Source organism: Ictalurus punctatus, chromosome 8 (assembly GCF_001660625.3).
Source record: "Ictalurus punctatus breed USDA103 chromosome 8, Coco_2.0, whole genome shotgun sequence".
In the NCBI taxonomy this organism is placed as follows: domain Eukaryota; kingdom Metazoa; phylum Chordata; class Actinopteri; order Siluriformes; family Ictaluridae; genus Ictalurus; species Ictalurus punctatus.
In genome coordinates, this window is record NC_030423.2 from 18429198 (window position 1) to 18448346 (window position 19149).

Below are 19149 nucleotides of genomic sequence, written 5' to 3' on the forward strand. Positions count from 1 at the left end.
TGTCTTAAGAAGTTCTTGATCATCTGAAACAGGTGTGTTAGATTTTGTTTGGAGATGAAACCTGCAGGAAGGTGCAAGGACGGGACGAGGGTTGGTGACCACTGCTCTACATGTTTTGTTTATGTTTTTCAAACCACATCAGCAACTTTTAAATGACCGGTGCAAAACAAACAAACCAAATGTAGCTGATCAGCTAAACAGTGTTTCATGTGGAAAAATGGTCTAGATTTGTTTGTTTTTTTTGCCAAAAACTTTAACACATTTTCTTATCATTTGTCCATCCAATCCTCATAAAGAATAAACAATTAAAACTCACTCAACACACCAGGTTAAATAAAAGTCATTTATTGTCATTAATACTTTTCTACCTAGAGCAGAGAGAAATGAGGTCCAATATGCCACTTCTTCTGTGTGGTGGTGCATAAGACACCACACTGGGGTCTGAATACTGAACACACAGACAGACCAGTGAGGAGAACAGTGAGGGCAGGGTATTATCTGTGCTTCACTCTTCACGGCAAGGTAAACAAAGGCAGGGTCACGGTACGAGGGGGCAGAGACTGGCCTTATTCCTCTAACAACTCCTCACCTATCAATAAAACAGGAGGCATCTTCATGATCTCCAAACTAAAATGGCTTCAGCGCCTATGGAGGTACAGGGGACAGACCAACCTTCACGGATACTGAGAAGGACGACAGTGAGTGTGTGTGTGTGTGTGTGTGTGTGTGTGTGTGTGTGTGTGTGTGTGTGTGTGTGTGTGTGTGTGTGAGAAAGGTGTAAACTGGTCAATACTGCTTTTGCCCATCTTCAACTGTACACATTGAGAGATTTCTGCCACGAAGGGTAAACTGAGGTATAAAGTTATTTTCAGCTTTCTGAAAGTCTGAAAGGCAAAATAAATGAAACATACATTAAAAAAAAATGAACAATTCCAAGATGAACAAGACAAACAGATCAAACACTGTGCTTTTACATCTAACTCCACATGAAAGGAGATTTAGGAGCTCTATGGAAAATCACATTTACATAATTTTTCATATAGTCAAAACCATCATCCAGGACATGCTCAATGGCTATAATACTAACAAATTAAAGTGTAAATAAACCATTATTGCATATCAAAGCATCCCAATGTCTGTCAGAATTCCAGGGTTATACCATGGGAAGCGGAACCTAAAATAATAGGGATTATACCATGGTCTGTCTGAATATTCGATTCTGATTGGCTGGAAGGTGTGCATTTAAACGCTGAATGCACAGGTAGTTCCAGTCAGTTTAATCACGTTCTACATTAATGCGCTACCTATAAACAACTGTAACCATAGTAACATACAGTTACAGTCACATACAGTAAACACACAGCTTCAATATTAGTAGACATGCAGCACAGACCCAGGTAATTCACACTCAATCTCTCCCTCTCTCATAACCATTTATTATAATTCATCCAAATGAATATAATCTTATGGCACTACTTTATCTCTGTGTATGATTTAGAGCGGGCAGAATTCAAGCTCTAACGACCCGTATATAAAATAACTAACAAAAATTATTGATATTTTCATCCTTTCAGTCAAATTTTGCACTACAAACATCAATGACAGCTTTAACTCGTCAACGCTGGCAAGTGACCATGGTATAAGCGGGATAAACCACGGCTAGGAGTGCATTAGACGATTTTAACGCACTCCGCGAAGGAAACCACCTTCTACTTCGCCTCGGGTGGACAAGTTCTTTACCTCCAAGTCGTGTAATGCACACCTAGCCGTGGATTATCCTTTACATAATATACATACTGGAGTTCCACATTTAAGTTAAATTTGTAAATACACACTGCTGCAGCTATTTTATGAAATTTGTTGATCTAAAAAATTTAATTATTAACAATGATGCACGATTTTAATGCTGTATTTAAAAAAATAAAAAAATAGATTTGTTGTGAGACCTGGCTACAGTGTAAAACTAAAGAAGCAAACAACAACAAATGTGTCACGGATGATCAAATACACACTGAGCTAAGAGGAACACTGCTTACATTCCATTTGTTTTGTACACAACCGCCCAATTAAAACACTGATATTAAAAGGTAATGAGATACCTGTTCACCGAGCTGCATTACATCCTTCTGATCCTACAGTGTTATTCGCATTGGTAAGAGACTGTTCCTTTAGCACTGGGTCTAAAAAGGAAAGAGAACAGTATTAAATCAGAGATGACTTCCTCATACTTGTTTGCCGACTTTGGATTGGGGTCTCCATTAGCAGTAAAATAGAGGGCTATAAATTAGCATGTACAACTGTACAGAGTAAATGGGTAGACAACGAATGCTCAGTGGAAAATGACTGAGGCCTAAAGTTGAAATTCTACTGCAAAATATTGTACAAATAGATAAATAGACAGCAATATTTTATATACAGTCCCCTCCCAAGCTATTGGAAGGGCAAAGCCAATTCATTTGCTTTTACTGTAGACTGAAGACATTTGGGTTTGAGAACAAAAGATGTATGTGAGAAGAGAGTTTAGAATTTCAGCTTTTATTTCCTGGTATGTGTATGTAGATGTGTTAAACAACATAGAACATAAGCACATTTTGCATCAGTCCACTCAATTTGTAGACTAGCAAAAATATTGGAACATGGTGTTTCTTTTTACACAGGTGTGTCCTGTTAGACTGACTGTTTAAACAAATAGCTCTGAACATCTACCCTTGGTTTTGGCCTTCAGTTTCACCTGTGAAGACTGCATTTGTTGTTAAACAAGATAAGCCTATATGAAGATCAGAGAGCTGTCTATGGGAGAAAAGCAAGCCATTTTGAAGCTGAGAAAAGAGGGAAAATCATATGTCTTCATTCTACAGCAAAAAAAACAAATTAATTGGCCTCGTCATTCCAGAAGTTTTGGAGGACACCGTATAGATACACTGATGAGAGAACACTGTGGCATAGAAAAAAAAAAAAAAACAACAAAGTAGTGCAATCAAAAGCACATCTTTATTCTTAAGTAATCTGCTATAACTACAGGTGCATCTAAACAAAATGTGAATATCGTGGAAGATAATTTTTTTTCTGTAATTTAATTCAAAAAGTGGAAATTTCATATATTCTAGATTCATTACACAAAGTGAAATATTTCAAGCTTTTTTTTTTTTGTTTTAATCTTGAGCATTACTGCTTATAGCTCATGGAAAGAAGAAAACAAATATCCAGTTTCTGAAAATATACGAAAACAAGGAATTAATAATACAGAAATGTCAACCTTGTGAATAGTACGTTAATGTATGCACTCAATACTTGGTCTGGGCTTTAATCCTTTTGCACAAATTACTACATCAATGTGGCACGGCATGGAGGCAATGAGCCTGTGGCACTGCAGAGGTGTTATGGAAGGCCAGGTTGCTTTGATAGCGGCCTTCAGCTCGTCTGTATTGTTGGGTCTGGTGTGTAATTTTCCTCTTGACAATTCAGGTCAGGTGAGCTGGCTGGCGAATCAAGCACAGTAATACTATGGTCTAGTAGTTTTGTTTACTAGTAGACTTGGCACTGTGGGCAGGTGCCAAGTCCCGCTGGAAAAGGAAATCAGCATCTTCATAAAGCTCGTCAGCAGATGGAAACAAAGAATAAAGTTAATGTTTTGGAATGGCCAAGTCAAAGTCCTGATCTTAATCCAATAGAAATGTTGTGGAAGGACCTGAAGCAATCAGTTCATGTGAGGAAATCCACCAACATCCCAGAGGTGAAGCTGTTCTGTAATGAGGAATGGGCTAAAATTCCTCCAAGCCGATATGCAGGACTGATCAACGGTTACCGGAAATGTTTAGCTCCAGTTATTGCTACACAAGGGGGTCACACCAAATACTGAAAGCAAAGGTTTACATACTTTTGCCACTCACAGATATGTAATATTGGATCATTTTCCTCAATAAATAAACGACCTAGTATAATATTTTTGTCTCATTTGTTTAATTGGGTTCTCTTTATCTACTTTTAGGACTTGTGTGAAAATCTTATGATGTTTTAAGTCATATTTATGCAGAAATATAGACAATTCCACTGCATATAAATTACATGTATCGGAGGTGCTAACCCACAAAACTAACGGAGCTAGAACACAAAGCTCACAGAAGTAGGGGTGCTCCATGGCTTCGGTGGCGGTGAGTCTCTGCTGGTGGTCGTAGCGCAGTAGTTTATCCAGCAGGTCAAGAGCCTCAGGACTCACCAGGTGCTGATTCTCTGTCTGTACAAACTGCTCCCAGCACTTCCTCGTCTGCCTGCAGCACAGACACAGAGAGAAGAACTGAACACAACACCTGTACACTGTACAGAACAGTCTCCATCCTAGGACATGTTCCAATACACACCCTTATTGATTTTCCCTTAATACTGTAAACTAGTCATGGACACCAGTAGTAAACTAATTACGAGTAATGGTGCATTCAATCTAGCCATCTAATCGATTAATAAAAGTGTAGTGTTGAATTGTTAAATCTGATTGGTCAGAATGTTCTATAATTTTTTAAGCAGTTTTTATATTAAATGTACTTGTTCTAATATGTTTCTAATAATTTCTCTAGTAACAGCTATACTGTTAAACTGTATAGCTGTATAGTATATTTATATAGTATAAATACTGTATGTCAGATGCTCCACATAAACAGAACTAAGAAGTGTTTGTTAGGCATTTTTGGAAGGAGTCTCCAGTGCCAGCACTTTAAAAAAAACAAGAAAAAAACCCCAAAAACATATATTTTCATTCATTGGAAAGTCTACAGGATTTCTCAGTAACATTGTAAAATTGGTGTCAAGTTAAACAAACAATCAAAAAATAGCGGCAAATATCTAAATCACAAGTGCCCTACCATACTAATGGTTATACTTTTCATTCAGGCGCAATTAAAAAGTAATTATTTCAAAGTGAAATGAATTGTGTCTACACAGCTGCCTGTAATCAGACACACTGCATAAATCAGTATCTTCGTCTCACTCAGTCAGGCAATAATACACAGCCATAAGCACAGCAGTGTAGCATAAGCACCTCATGTTGGTACTTACTGGCCAAGCAGGTCTTTAAAGCGCGGGTCTAGCTCAATGTGGTATTTGCGCAGGTAGCCGAAGAGCTCGTCGGTTCCGAGGACTTTAGCGATGCGCACCAACTGCAGGCAGAGCAATAACTTTTTAAAATCACGCTGCATTTTTATCGAGTGTTAATGCGGACAGTGCTGAAACAGGTGGAATACAGTTGTTCTTGTTAATTGCAATGAAAAGGATTTGTACAGTTATAGTGTTAATAAATGGTACGGTAAATAAACATGCAAGAGCACACGGTAAACATAGTGATGGAACATATCGAGAAGGATTCAAATGTTTCGTTCACTTCCAGGAACTGTGTTTATTTCATTAAAATTTGTCATTTTGAACCCAACACCACACTGAACAACATTCTAAATTAAGATCAGAGGTTATGAAATGACCATCCAAGCAAATGGTGTTTAAAACAGACTATTCAGGATTTCTCAAGTAATTAAAATGTATTTCTCCATTTAAAATAGTGTATTCTTTAATAAAATGATCAGCCGAGTATAATTTTGTCCTGAATTATGATAAAGGGTAAAACACAAACTACTCTTTGATTCTAAGAAATCTCAAGACTTTCATTTATTGAAATGTTCATTCCTGACAGCTCGCCGGTCCCTCCCCTATACCCCATTACCTGGTCGTAGTTGTCCTGGCCGTGGAAGAATGGTTCCTTCCTGAAAATCATACTGGCCAGCATGCAGCCCAGACTCCACATGTCCAGACTGTAGTCATACATCTGCACAAACACAAAAAGGCCATAAGTGAAGATGTGCATCAGGGCTGTAAAGACTAGACCCGTCTGAATTGCTGTTTATACCGCGGATTCAAAATGGTGCATCAAGAAACCGTTATTCTGCAGCAGCAACGGATTTACTAGTAGAGCTCGAACCGATGGATTGGTTTTTACTAATTAACTGGCACTGAAAACCGACTGCTGAAACTATCAGTTATCTACAAAAATCCACACCAATGTTTTTCCCGGTCGTGTCAGTGGGAGCGGTTGAGAAGGGTCCGCTGTCATCATACAGTATGAGAGAGGACTCTAGAGGTGAAATAAAAACCATCACTGAAATTTTATTTTATGTTATTTGATATTTTTTTTAAATTATTAATTTAGGATGTCTCTATCTAAATTTTTTATTTGGAGTGTTACTTTTAAGTGCTGGTTCAGTTTGGATGTATATCTTTTATTTACTTAAATATTTATTAATAGTTTATATAGTAATATTTATTTAATTGAAAAACGTACAGTACATTTCCATGGTATGGTCAGTACTGTTTATTTTTGTAATAAAGTTCAGCATTATTTTACTTTGAGTTTTATGTTTTCATTCAGTATCAATTTGAAAAACTACCAGTGGATTAATTACTTATCAGCAGGTACTGCCCAATTTGGTAAAATCCACTATTGGTCAAACTATTTATTAATACCGCACACACACGTCTTTTAAAGATGGGCAGAGGTTCACCAATCTGCAAAAAACTGCGTCTACAATTTGTGGAACAATTTCAGAATAATGTTCCTAAATGTAAAATTGCGAAGACTATGAATCTCTCATCATCTACACGAGTATCATCAAAAGATTCGGAGAATCTGGAGTAATCTCTGTGCGCAAGGGACAAGGGTGAAAGTCAATATTGCATACCCGTGATCTTCGGGCCTTAGAAGAAACCATATGTGAATATGATCCAGAAATGCTGCAGTCTTCTCTGGGCCAAAGCTCATTTAAAATGGACTGAGGCAAAGTGGAAAACTGTTCTGTGGTCAGATGAATCAATATTTGAAATTATTTTTGGTAACCATGGATGCCACGTCCTCTGAAGTAAAGAGGACTAAAGAGGAGAGGGACCATCCGGCTTTTTATCAGAGCGCAGTTCAGTTTATCAGCCTGCATCTCTGATGGTATGGGGGTGCATTAGTACCCATGGAAAGGGAAACTTGCACATCTGGAAAGGCAGCATCAATGCTGAAAGGTATATACAGGTTTTAGAGCAACATCTGCTTCTATCCAGATTCCATCCCATCTTTATTTCTAAGAGACTCTGCCTCTCCAAGATACTTTTTTTAATACCCAGTCATGTTCCTGACCTGCTGCCAATCAACCTAATTAGTTTCTAAATGTTCTCCCAGCATTTGTTTTTTTGTAACATTTACTTTTCCAGCCTTTTGTTGCCCCTGCCCCAACTTTTTTGAGACGTGGTACATTTAAAATAGTACATTTACGCAGTTTAAACATTTGATGTTTTTTTATGTTCTGTTGTTCTATTAACATATGGGTTTATGAGATTTGCAAATCATTGCATTCTGTTTTTATTTACATTTTACATGTCATCCCAACTTTTTTGGAATTGGGGTTGCATTAGATATTTTAGATACATGCAGTAACAAGAGTACAACTGCAATACTGCTCCAAAAAAAAAAAAAAAAAGAGAAGAGATTTTAATGTACGTCATTTGCTCCAACGAGCTCAAAATAATTTTTGGCTGCAATACATCCAAAGCGCTGGAATACCAACAGTGAGGATTAATTGGATTCATTTTAATAGCAAATGCACAATCAAAAAAAGGTTAATTTTTATATTAATGTGTTGAAACACAAGACAGCTTTATATAATACAATATAACAGTTGGTAATCACAATTAATAAGTAAATCAACCATTAAGACATAAAGCATGAGTCCAATGTCTTACCTGGTAATCCACGAGCAGCTCAGGACCCTTAAAATAACGAGACGCCACTCTGACATTGTACTCCTGCGCAGGGTGATAGAACTCAGCCAGACCCCAGTCTATCAGCCTCAGCTACACACACACACACACACACACACACGTCATCATCATACCGCCACCAGGTGGCTGCTTAGATTACATAAACAACCTCTGATACTTGATGAAAAAATAATTTTCATCAAAATGGAATTAAAATAAGGAGAAAAAGCAGAAATACAGATGTGTACAGATGTAACAGTGGAAACTAAAGCTGGTCTAATCAACTTCTTGGAACATATCAATAAATGTGACTAAACACTCACTAGAATAGATGCTCTGGAATGAGTGACTAAACATTTCAACATGATTCAAGTGGAAAAGTTGCAGAAGGAGGCGGTCTTCCCTGCCTTACACTTAGTTTGCGTGTACACAAACAGCCCATACAAGAGTTAGCTAGTAACAAACATGATGTGAAGCGTTAGCTTCAAGGAGTAGGAGAGTTTTATTTATACTATAGAAGAGACAGAAGAGAAGGTTCATGTCTGATTCAAAGTTTCACATAAAACACTGCACTATAAAACTGTTAACTATAATGAGAATGGAAAAAAAAAAGGAGCTTTGGGAAGAGGTTTGGATTTGGGGCGTCGGATTGAGAGCTGCAAACGTACACATGTACCGAATAAAGCTCAGTAGTACACACAAAGAGTGAGAAATATGCAATCTATTAATGTGTTTAATATGTACAAGCATACACTAGGGATGACAATGGAGGATTCACAATTTGATTGGATTTCTAAACTTGTGTCATATTTACACATTACAGGGCAAAAACCTCAACATCTGACTAATTAAAATCACTTAACACATTTCAGTTTATATAAATATAAATGAATCTCAAATGGTGTTCTAATGGGCTTACGTTGCACTAAACGGGCACTAACGATGATTGATGTTTTTTTGGCTTCCCCAAGACATCTAAAAACCACCTGAAATGTCAGTGACAGGAAGACATTACCGTGGGTAAATAATAGTTTAACAGCCGAGGCCGATAATGTTTTTTTTTGTTGTTGTTTTTTTTAACTACAGAGACTTGGCCAATCATTAATGTATGACCCAACGATGATAACATTTTGTGAACTGATGCAGAATCATTTGAAAGAGAATGCAATAAGTACAGAACATACAGCAGAAGCTATAGTCTACATAGATAATACTATTACAAAACTATTTTTTTATTATTATTAATAATATATGCAATAAACGATTCTTAAACCACACAATGTGGTGTGTTAACAGTAAGCTTTGGTCACTACAAAACATAATGGGCATTTTTGAGGTTTAGGCCATGCTATAGGGTAAACTATAAGATGTGTCAAGAAATATTTGATCTATAAAGCATTCTTTTCCTGAACTTTCCATTGATAAACGTCTGAGATGACATTGGTGCTTGGACCCCTAAACATAATACCTTATATTTATATTTATTGATGGGATGTGATTTCCACCACTGGAACTCAATATATAACCTTTTTTTTTTTTTTTTTTTTTTTTAAAATAAAAATCACATGCATGGCTATGCTTTCTGCACCATTGACATAGATAGAAAACAATGTCTTCAGTGCTACAAGCCATTTAGACCTTAGAAATGAAACAAAATTTCTATATTAGAAGTCTAAACATATCAAATGAACAACCAGCACTTTCAACCTTGAATAGTACGTAAACTTTTGTCACTTGCAAGAGAAAACACGTTGCTTTCCACACACACTTCTAGATGACTTTTCAGACCAAGTGTGAGGAAAAGAAAAAAGAAAAAAAAGAAAAGAAAAAAAAAAGTGTAAAACATACCTTCCTCAGCTGATGATCGATCATGACGTTGTGGGGCTTGACGTCACGGTGCATGATGCCCATACTGTGGCAGTAGTTCAGGGCCTACACACATACACGCATGTAAATACACTAGTGTTGGAATTCAGGACAAAAACTGTAACAGCTAATGTTTCTTACCTTTAGTAGTTCATACATGTAATAACGGATATCGAAATCTGTTAACTTCTGGTACAGCTCCTACATAGAGACAAAAAGGACTTACTACAAGTAGAAGTCTATGGGTATTCAGCAAACGTCAAAATATACAGTTACACACATCAAGTAAACCAAATAATATGGTTTTCTTTATACTACAATTAATGACAACATCCAAGTGCATGTGAATTTGCTGAAGTGTAGCTTTACCCTGCATCAAGAATATGATAGTTCTGCAAAATTCTTGTCAAATACACCTGTCTATCTTTGGATTTATGCCCAATATTTATTTGCACCGTTTTGTGTCATCGCACTTTCCCACCACTGGATGATTAAGTAAGCGTCCTCTTATCTCTTCTCTAAATTTACTGCCATTTTAAATCCTTAAACAGGAACTTTTGCTTTAATTGGCAAGAGATTATTTATTTATTTAACACTACTAGTATACGGCTGTACCACACTCCGAGTCACGTCTGGGTGATCGTTCATACAGATTTCCTGAAAGGAACCTTAACAGGAATATGTTTTTAAATGAATATTATTCTGAATTTGGATTAACCAGGAAGCAAGCAGACATACAGTGCTGTGGAAAACATATTTGCCCCATCCTGATTTCTGTTTTTGTGCATCTCTCATACTAAATTGTTTCAGAAATTAAAACTAAATCTAAAATAACAAAGGAAACCTGAGTAAACACATAATACAGTTTATAAATGATAAATGTTATTTATTAAAGCAAAAAAAAAAAAAAAAGTTATCCGATATCAACTGGGCCTGTGTGAATATGTATTTGCCCCCATAGTTACGAACTGCCCAAATCTATGAAACTGCATTCATAATGGGGTTCAGCTGGACTAGACGTAACCAGACCTGATTACTGCAAACCCTGTTCAATCAAATCAACACTTAAATAGAACTTTTTCAACAACACACTGTGCCAAAGTAGAAATAAATTAGAGAAATGATGAGGAAGAAGATAATTGAAATATATCAGTCTGGGAAGGGTTACAAAGCTATTTCAAAGGCTCTGCGACTCCCAGAAGTGGCAGACTTTCCAAAAATCCTCCAAGAGCATAATGATGACTTACCCAGGAAATCACAAAAGATCCACGGACAACATCAAAAGGACCTACTGGCCTCTCTTGCATCAATAAAGGTCATGTTCATGACTCCACGATCAGAAAGACACTGGGCAAAAATGGCATCCATGGATGAATGGCAAGGCAAAAACCACTGCTAACCCAGAGGAACATAAAAGCTCATCTGACTTTTATCAAAACACACTGTGATGATCCTCAAACATTTTGGGAGATTGTTCTGTGTATTGATGAGACGAAAGTGGAACTGTTTGGAGTACAGAGGTCCCGTTACATCTGGTGTAAACCAAACACAGAATTCCACAAGAACATCATACCTATGGTCAAGCATGGTGGTGACAGTGTGATGGTGTGGGGATGCTTTGCTGCTTCAAGGCCTGTGCAACTTACAATAATTAAGGGAAACATGAAAATCCTTAAGGAGAATGTCTGGTCTTCAGTCCATAATTTGAAACTCAAGCGCAACTGGTTTATGCAGCAAGACAATGATCCAAAGCACAGGAGTAAATACACTTCTGAAAATTAAAAGGTTATGGAGTGGCCTAGTCAAAGTCCTGACTCGAACCAATTGAGATACTGTGGCAGAACCCTGAACAGGCAATTCATGCTCAAAAACCCTCCAGTGTGGTTGAAGTAAAGCAGTTCTGCAAAGAAAAGTGTTCCCAAATTCCACCACAGTGTTGTGAAAGACTGATCTCCAGTTATTGGAAGCGTTTAGTTATTGCAGTTATTGCATGGGTGAAAGGTATTGGATAACATTTTTGCTTCAGTAAAAAAAGAAAAAAAAAAGAAAAGTGTGTTTACTCAGGTTTCCTTTGTTTTTTGTTGAATTTCGTTTGAATATCTGAAACTATTTAGTATAATATACACAAAAACAGAAGAAATCAAATACTTTTTCACACCACTGTATAGTGTAGAAAAAAAGTAGACATGAGGGGCATAAAGTGTGAGGGGAGGGATTGAACTATGCATCTGTCAGGACTTAAAATTGTAAAACAGTAAAAATGTGTACATGGAAGATTTGAGTGTTATATTAAATATTCAGGGTTTAAATCTGATTGGAAAACTATGATTTGACAAACCAGTGTTCAAACAGCTGATACGGAGTTAGAATCAGAGCAATGACAATGATATGGGTGTGGCCTAATATTCTAATGAGCATGCTTGATTGATTATGTGTCTGTCTTAAGGTACATTCACACATACAGGGATTTTATCGTCACAAGTCGCTGTACTATAAACTCACCAGTAGACTTTTCTACTATTGGTTGTCATGGTAACAATTATCAGTGAGAGGTACAACTAGCGTTCCACTTAACAAACCCGTCTTCTTAGCGCCGAAATGAAACGTTCAATTCACCAGTGTATACATATGCATCATATCCTAACCGAGACGAAGGAGAGGCATTGTGTGCTCATTGCCACTGCTGCCATCTATCTGTTGCAAAAGTGCAAGCGCTGGACTGCCTGGGGCCATGAAACAATTCAGACTCGCAGACAGCATGGTAGATCACATGCACTCTACTGTCTTCACTCCCACTGGAATTCGCTGCACCAAGTCGCTCCAAATTTGCATAAAGTTAACTTTGTTGCATCTCTGGACACGCCCACATCTAGTCACCAGAAGTCACCAGCTCTCACTGAAAATGAATGGTCTCCATTCGCTTTGTTGCTGTATGTGTGCACGTACCTTTAGACACGTATACAAATATTTCTGAAAAACCATTTACATTTATGGCATTTGGCAGACGGCCTCATCCAGAGCGAATTATATTTACCTCATTTATACAACTGAGAAGTTGAGGGTTAAGGGCCTTGCTCAAGGACCCAGCAGCGGCAGCTTGGCGGTGCTTGGATTTGAACTCACGACCATCTGATTTAATGTAATTTTTTTTTTAAATTCTGACCACAAACAGTGAATTCTATTTCCAAAAACATCAACATCCAGACCAAAACGAAGTTTCTCCACTTTGGAGAAGAATGAAAAGTCCAGGGGCTGGAGCTGGATCTGATCCATCCTGACCTCTAACCCTTAACCCACACAACCAACTCTGTACAACACGAAACAACACACAAGTGTGTCTACCTTGAAATCAGAGTTATTGATGCACTCGAAGACAAGAGCAGGAGTTCGAGACTGCAGTGAGAGACACAGTGAGGAAAAGGAGAAGGAAGAAATTGTCAGAAATTATCATCAACAGGAATATTTTCAAAACTAAAATTACAAACACAGGTATACATAAGACAATAGCTACGGTGCAAGAGCAGGAGAACAATCATAAGAACCTGACAGCAGAAGCATCATTTCTGAATAAGGGTTTGTTTAGTCTGATGCTGTTCCTCAATTCGCTTACTTATACTACGCACTAAAAGTATGTACGCCTTTTGTGAAGAAAAAGTACACACTTTTTAGTGTGTAGCAAAAAGAGTACGCAAGTACTGGGACATACTAACATCATGTATCAGAGGAGAACGTTGTTGCCTAGTTACTCACGTGGTCACCATAAACAAACATTTCAGCTTTTCTCCACTCATTATTCCTTATATAATTGATAGAATTGAATTTACATTCCCTTGATTTCTTTTTCCACATTTCATTTACACTCATCCGCCATATTTGCAGGTTGAATTTGGCGAAGCAAACCATCACAAAACTCCTCCTCCCTCATGCAAGGAGTTGTGGGCAATATTATCTAATAAAGCGTCCACGGATCCACACTTCGAACATCTACCAGAAAAAGTAGACCATACAGGTAGCTTTTGGATACTCCTTTCAACATACACACTAATCCAATTCTCGGATAAAATTTAGGACGGATAGTAGGCGAATTGGGACGCAGCATGGTTTTACGCTTCGATAAAGCCATACACACAGTAAAAAGGAGTAGCACTCCCTGTAACTTGCCCAACGTTCACACTAGCAAGGGCAAGCTGCTTTTTTGTGCGTCGAATAGTAAATAGGAACTAACTACAGGCAGGAACTGCAATTAGGTATGAGTGGGGAACTGAAGAAACGTTGGAGCACACAAATCACAAGACTAGTCTGAGGAATCATTCGAGCCAATAGATTGGATTTGTCACTATGAAATCAGGCCTAATTTGCATAGAATTTAGAAAATCTCAAGCCAAATATCACTTGTTAGTGTGAACACTGAAGACCCGGGTGTACTGCAAGACTAGTGAATCATTTTTTGTGAATCATTTAGCTTAAGCTCAGGAATGAATTCTGGTTTTTAAAGACAACTTTCTGACATAGATGCGGAGTTAAAACGTTTCCGACATGTACACCTTTGTTTCGTTGTTGTTTTTTTTACAATGGGATCGTGTTGCTGAAGTTTGCTAACGTGTTCTAGTTGCTGACGTACCACAGGGTCCTTTACGGTGTCCACTAGCCGGATGATGTTGGTTCCTCCTCTCAGGTTTTCCAGGATTTTGATTTCTCGCTTGATCTTTTTCTTCTTGACGGGCTGCAATCAAAATAGCAAGTTATTGAAGACAAGATACTAACATACACGTCTCTGATCGAACTTTAGACCTCCTTTAGGAGTTTTATAATAATAAACTGTGTGTTGAGGATGAAAGTAATTCCAGCTTCAAGGAGATTTTTTTTTTTTTTTTTTTTTTAAATTGCTTAACGTCCTTTGTTTCCCCCCCCCCAATACACTCAAAAACCACAGTTGTAAATTGGTAACTTTAGAATTGCCAGCTTCCTAGCTCCATGGCAAAACTAAATACAGAAGAATTTACGCATCAAATACTTCTTATCCTAAATGTAGTCGACGTAGTCAGAAAGAAACCTGTATGAAGGTGATTTTTGGCTGCGTTGTTCCTGTAACATCATGCAGCTTTGTGGACACCGTGCTTGGTGGAGTTTAACACGGTCAGTCTGTTCCACCTTCATACAAATTGAAAACGTTTTTGTCTACGTGTTGCAGGTCTCAGTGTTAAATCACCTTCAGGATCTTCACCACCACTTTTTCGCTGTTGCTCACATTAATGGCCTCGAACACCTCGCTGTACTTCCCCCGGCCCAACTTCCGCACCAGCTGATAGTCCTCCTGATTGCTGTGAGCAAGAGAATCGAGATGGTTAAACAGCAAGACCAACGAATAGCCTGATTTCAACCAAATCTCTATCCATGGAATCTGTTGAATTTGTTTTCTTGTACTGGTATTGGGGGGAAAAACCCTGCAGAAAGTCTGGTTACTCCAACCCTTACAATAGAAGTCTAAGGGCAGTAGTTGAATTCGGTCAATAAAAGTTTGAACTATGTATCTGTATAACACAAACTGAACTTAACATGACAAAGTCTCACCAAAGCTACTCTTATTCCATTTTATCCAACTTTCCAACATTTAACAATAATAAATCCAGTTACTTATGCTTTCCCCAAGGTTTTGTAGGATGCCTGCACAACCAGACATGCACAAGCACACTGATAACACAAAACCGCAAATTATTCCCCGTGAATTTCTCCTGTATTAAAGCACACCTTTTATGCTTTTGAAACGTGCCTAATTTTCTTTTAAAGGTCTCATACAATAGATTTACGTGCATCCAAGGTCAAAAAACACTTTAATGTGCTCATAATTTAAATTGCAGCATTACTTCCCCACCCCCAGTGTCAAAAACTATTTGTAAAATGTTCTGTTCTAAAGGATTCCTTCTAAACTCCTCCTTCCAGAGAGCATACTCCGCTCTGATTGGTCAGATGTCCCAGTCTCTTGTGATTGGTCTACCACTGTCAGTGTGTGTCAAAAAATGAAACGCCCACTACCGTAACAAGTTTCAGCTCCGTCTGTTCGCAAACAGCCAATCAAGACCAGAGCAAGACCGGCTTTTTGTTACGAACCTACGCAAGTTAGTACAGGAGGTAAGTGTGGAATCACCAACGACTCGTTTCAGCTGTTCTCTCAGTTCCTTCTTTTGGGAGTCAATAACTCTATCGTGTGCTTTGATTTTTGAAACTTTGCAGAGATTTTTACATTCTCAAACAGCTCTATAACACACTACATGAAAGGTAATATTTGAAAAACCATAATAGGTGCACTTTAAAGGAAAATTCCAACCTGAACGAATGGCATAATAATGTTTACAATGAACAACAGTGTTCAAGATTTATTTTTTTAATTAACCATTCATAGACATGGTCTATTTTCACTTTGATTTCTTGCTGATAGTGGTGCTTCATCTCTTGCTTCATCTTTACCTAAAGAGAGTGATGCATTATTATTAATATTATTATATATTATTATTAATATGTGCTTTATTCCTTTAGTCTGTCTAGCACTATCATCTCCTCATCTGTACATTCTGCTTACACACATCAGCTTCCAAGCATAAGCTTAAACTTTCACGCTCAATTCCATCGCTAATGCCATCGTGTTAGTCATCTTGTAAAGCGCTAATTAGCTAAGCCAGGTATCTGCCGTAACTCAGAGCAACTGTGTCGCAACGTTGTATTGCATTCTGGGACTTTGAATCAAAAATTGAACTTTTTTCTGGGACTCGTGAATCCAAAAACGCCGCTGTGGAATGATGAGTGAGAAAAGGTGAGTTGTTCTTTTGTTTTTCAGAGCTACCAATCAAACTTGATGGTTATCCCTTATGTTTGAGATCACTCCATCCATCCATCCATTTTCTGTACCACTTATCCTACACAGGGTCATCAGGGAGTCTGGAGAAAATCCCAAGGAACTCAGGGAACAAGGCAGGGGCCAACCCATCACAGCACATAATCACACACACACACACACTCAATCACCCATTCATTCACTACGGACAATTTGGAAATGACAATCATACTACAACGCATGTCTTTGGACTGGGGGAGGAGACTGCAGTACCCCGAGGAAACCCCGAAGGATGGGGAGAACATGCAAACTCCACACACACGTGGCAAAAAACTTCTCTCAGGAATTACAAAAATACATCAATGCATCAACCAGCAAATTAGCACCAGAATCACTAAACCCATCGGAAATATTTTAATAGAAACACATTTAATATGGTTCAGGGTGGAGTTTTGCTTTAACAGATATATCATAATGATGTACTATTGCTGTAAATGTTAATGAAATTGAACAGCAGCCCTTACACTTCGATTATGAGGATGTACAAGTAAAATCCTTTCGTTAATTTGATCAGAGATTAATCTAAAGTATTCTGAAGCATTCCTTTAAGTCACAGGAGTTTTTCCATATTAACACAGATGAACTCTTCGACATCAGTGATATGTAAATGTGAACACACATATGCTCTCTGTTCTCGCCCGACAGATCACTTGACCAGACATGTAGAGTCTCACTGATGCTGACTTTTTTCAGGAAATGAGACAATGTAAAAGTCAATATCGGGTCAAATGTGAAATTCTGGAATAGCTCATAACGTTAATAATGGTGTCAAAGCAACTATTATGATGGTCTAACTCATGCACATCAGTCCAAATCATTTCACTCACTCTTGTTAGATTTGATTCAGAAGAATTAATAGAAGCGCACATTCCCTGCTGGTCGTGTATTGATATTTCAGTGTTAGTGAACATGCATCGGCACAGCGAATGCACTCATCCATCAGATTCTCTAATCGAAGTTAGAGGACATGCCCCGGTAATGAACATTTCAAATGCACACACACAGAGTAAGAGAGAGAGAGAGAGAGAGAGAGAGAGAGAGCGAATGAAAGAGAGAAACAAAGTGTGTGAGTGAACGAGAGAGAAAGAAAGAGAGAGCAAAAGAGAGAGAAAGAAAGCACAGGAAAGAGAGACAGAGAAAGAAAAGGAGAGAGAAAGAGAAAAAGGGGGAGAGAGAGAAAAGAGAGAAAAAGGGAGAGTGAAAGAGAGAAAGAGAAAAAAGGGAGAAAGAGACAAAGAAAGCATGAGAGAAAGCATGAGAGTGAGAGAGAGAAAGCAAGAGAGCGAAAGAAAGCAAGCGAAAGAAAGAAAAAAGCGAGAAAGCAAGAGAGAAAGAAAAAGAGAGGGAGAAAGAGAGAGATAGAGAAAGAAAGCAAGAGAGAGAGAGATTCATACTCACCTCCAATTTGGCACATGGGCCTCATAGTCCCAGTATTCCCTGCTCTTCAGAGTGTTCACATCTGCGTAGACCCGAGCTGTGCTGCCAGCCACTGGGCCAGGCATGGTGGCCAAAAGATGCGATTATCTGTTAGAGCAGATATCCACAACGCTCTGGAGAACTCAGCTCAGGGTTTTCATTGCTTTTTCTGAGTCCCCTGAGTGCGTGTTTGTGTGTTAGTGTTCTCTAATGCTTTAACAAAAAACTGTGTCAAATGTAATCACAGTTTCACACTCCCCCCAGAGACGGTTTACTGGGGATCCCAGGCTGAGAGGAGATGCAGCTGCAAAAAAAGGATAAAAATACAAAATACATTTTTCAAAGGCACCACAAAAAAAGCAGGCAAGGTCTAGAGTTCTCTAAAGAAATGATCTCAGAGTAAATCAACACAAGTATACAGAGATAGAGAAACTCGCCTGGGTTTACTTTTTTTGTTCTATTTAATTTCATGAAGCGTTACTCACACCACCGAAGAAGAAAACCACCCGCGTTTGTTTCGTACCGCACTAACGAAGAAGAAACCAAACCGCTCGTGTATTTTCTTTTTTTTAAGGAACGCAAAGTTACAATTTCCAATTTCTCTGGCAGTTTATTTAACTGAATTACATCGTCATGTTGTTTAGGGTGGGAAAATAAACACTAAGGTGATGTCTTTTTGTGTGTAATGTTTACATTCGTTTTGCAGCTTGTTTACGTTGGCTGGCTAATAGCTAACAAGCTAACTGCGAAGGACGACAACCGGAACACATCCAAAGTAACGAAGTTGGCTCGCGCAAAACAAGTCCCCTGCTTCGGAACAACTGAACCAGTCCATCGGATAAAGGAAAATAAAAGGGGGTGCAATAGCAATCGATGGCGTTAGCTAGCCAACTGACTCACGCTATACGAAGTAAAATCGCTTCCCCAGAAAAAGTTTGTAGGGACGTAATTGTGGCAAACTTCTGAAACCCCGCCCCGAGCTCCCTCCTATATAGAGATTTTGGAGGGATTTCTTGAAAACGCCCCCCAAACAGCCTGTACCATACAGCTGCGGTATATATGGTAACATAGGGAAACGGATCGCAATACAGCGATCCGGAAGGAGACTATGGAGTCGAGTACCCGGAAGTGGTCGAAAAAGGTTACCATGGTGACCAATTATTTCTGTATGCTTTGAATTCATGAATGGCAAACAC

General features: G+C 38.3%; 1 protein-coding gene across 3 annotated transcripts; it reads right to left on the minus strand.

Annotated features, from left to right (window-relative positions):
• Positions 1-329: 329 nt before the first annotated feature.
• Positions 330-19058, minus strand: csnk2a2b (casein kinase 2, alpha prime polypeptide b). 3 transcript variants are annotated; one of them, XM_017474964.3, is made up of 13 exons: positions 18854-19058; positions 17936-18257; positions 14858-14969; positions 14270-14371; positions 12991-13041; positions 9790-9849; positions 9631-9714; positions 7765-7875; positions 5708-5809; positions 5050-5150; positions 4120-4268; positions 2100-2180; positions 330-884 (listed from the first exon to the last, which is right to left on the minus strand). In XM_017474964.3, the coding sequence occupies exons 2-12, from the start codon at positions 18037-18039 to the stop codon at positions 2104-2106; spliced, it is 1053 nt and encodes a 350-aa protein (XP_017330453.1). In that variant the 5' UTR covers positions 18040-18257; positions 18854-19058; the 3' UTR covers positions 330-884; positions 2100-2103. The 3 variants fall into 3 exon arrangements, with proteins under 3 accessions (XP_017330453.1, XP_017330452.1, XP_017330456.1); XM_017474963.3 differs by having other exon boundaries at positions 18439-19058; XM_017474967.3 differs by lacking the exon at positions 12991-13041 and having other exon boundaries at positions 17936-19058.
• Positions 19059-19149: the final 91 nt, after the last annotated feature.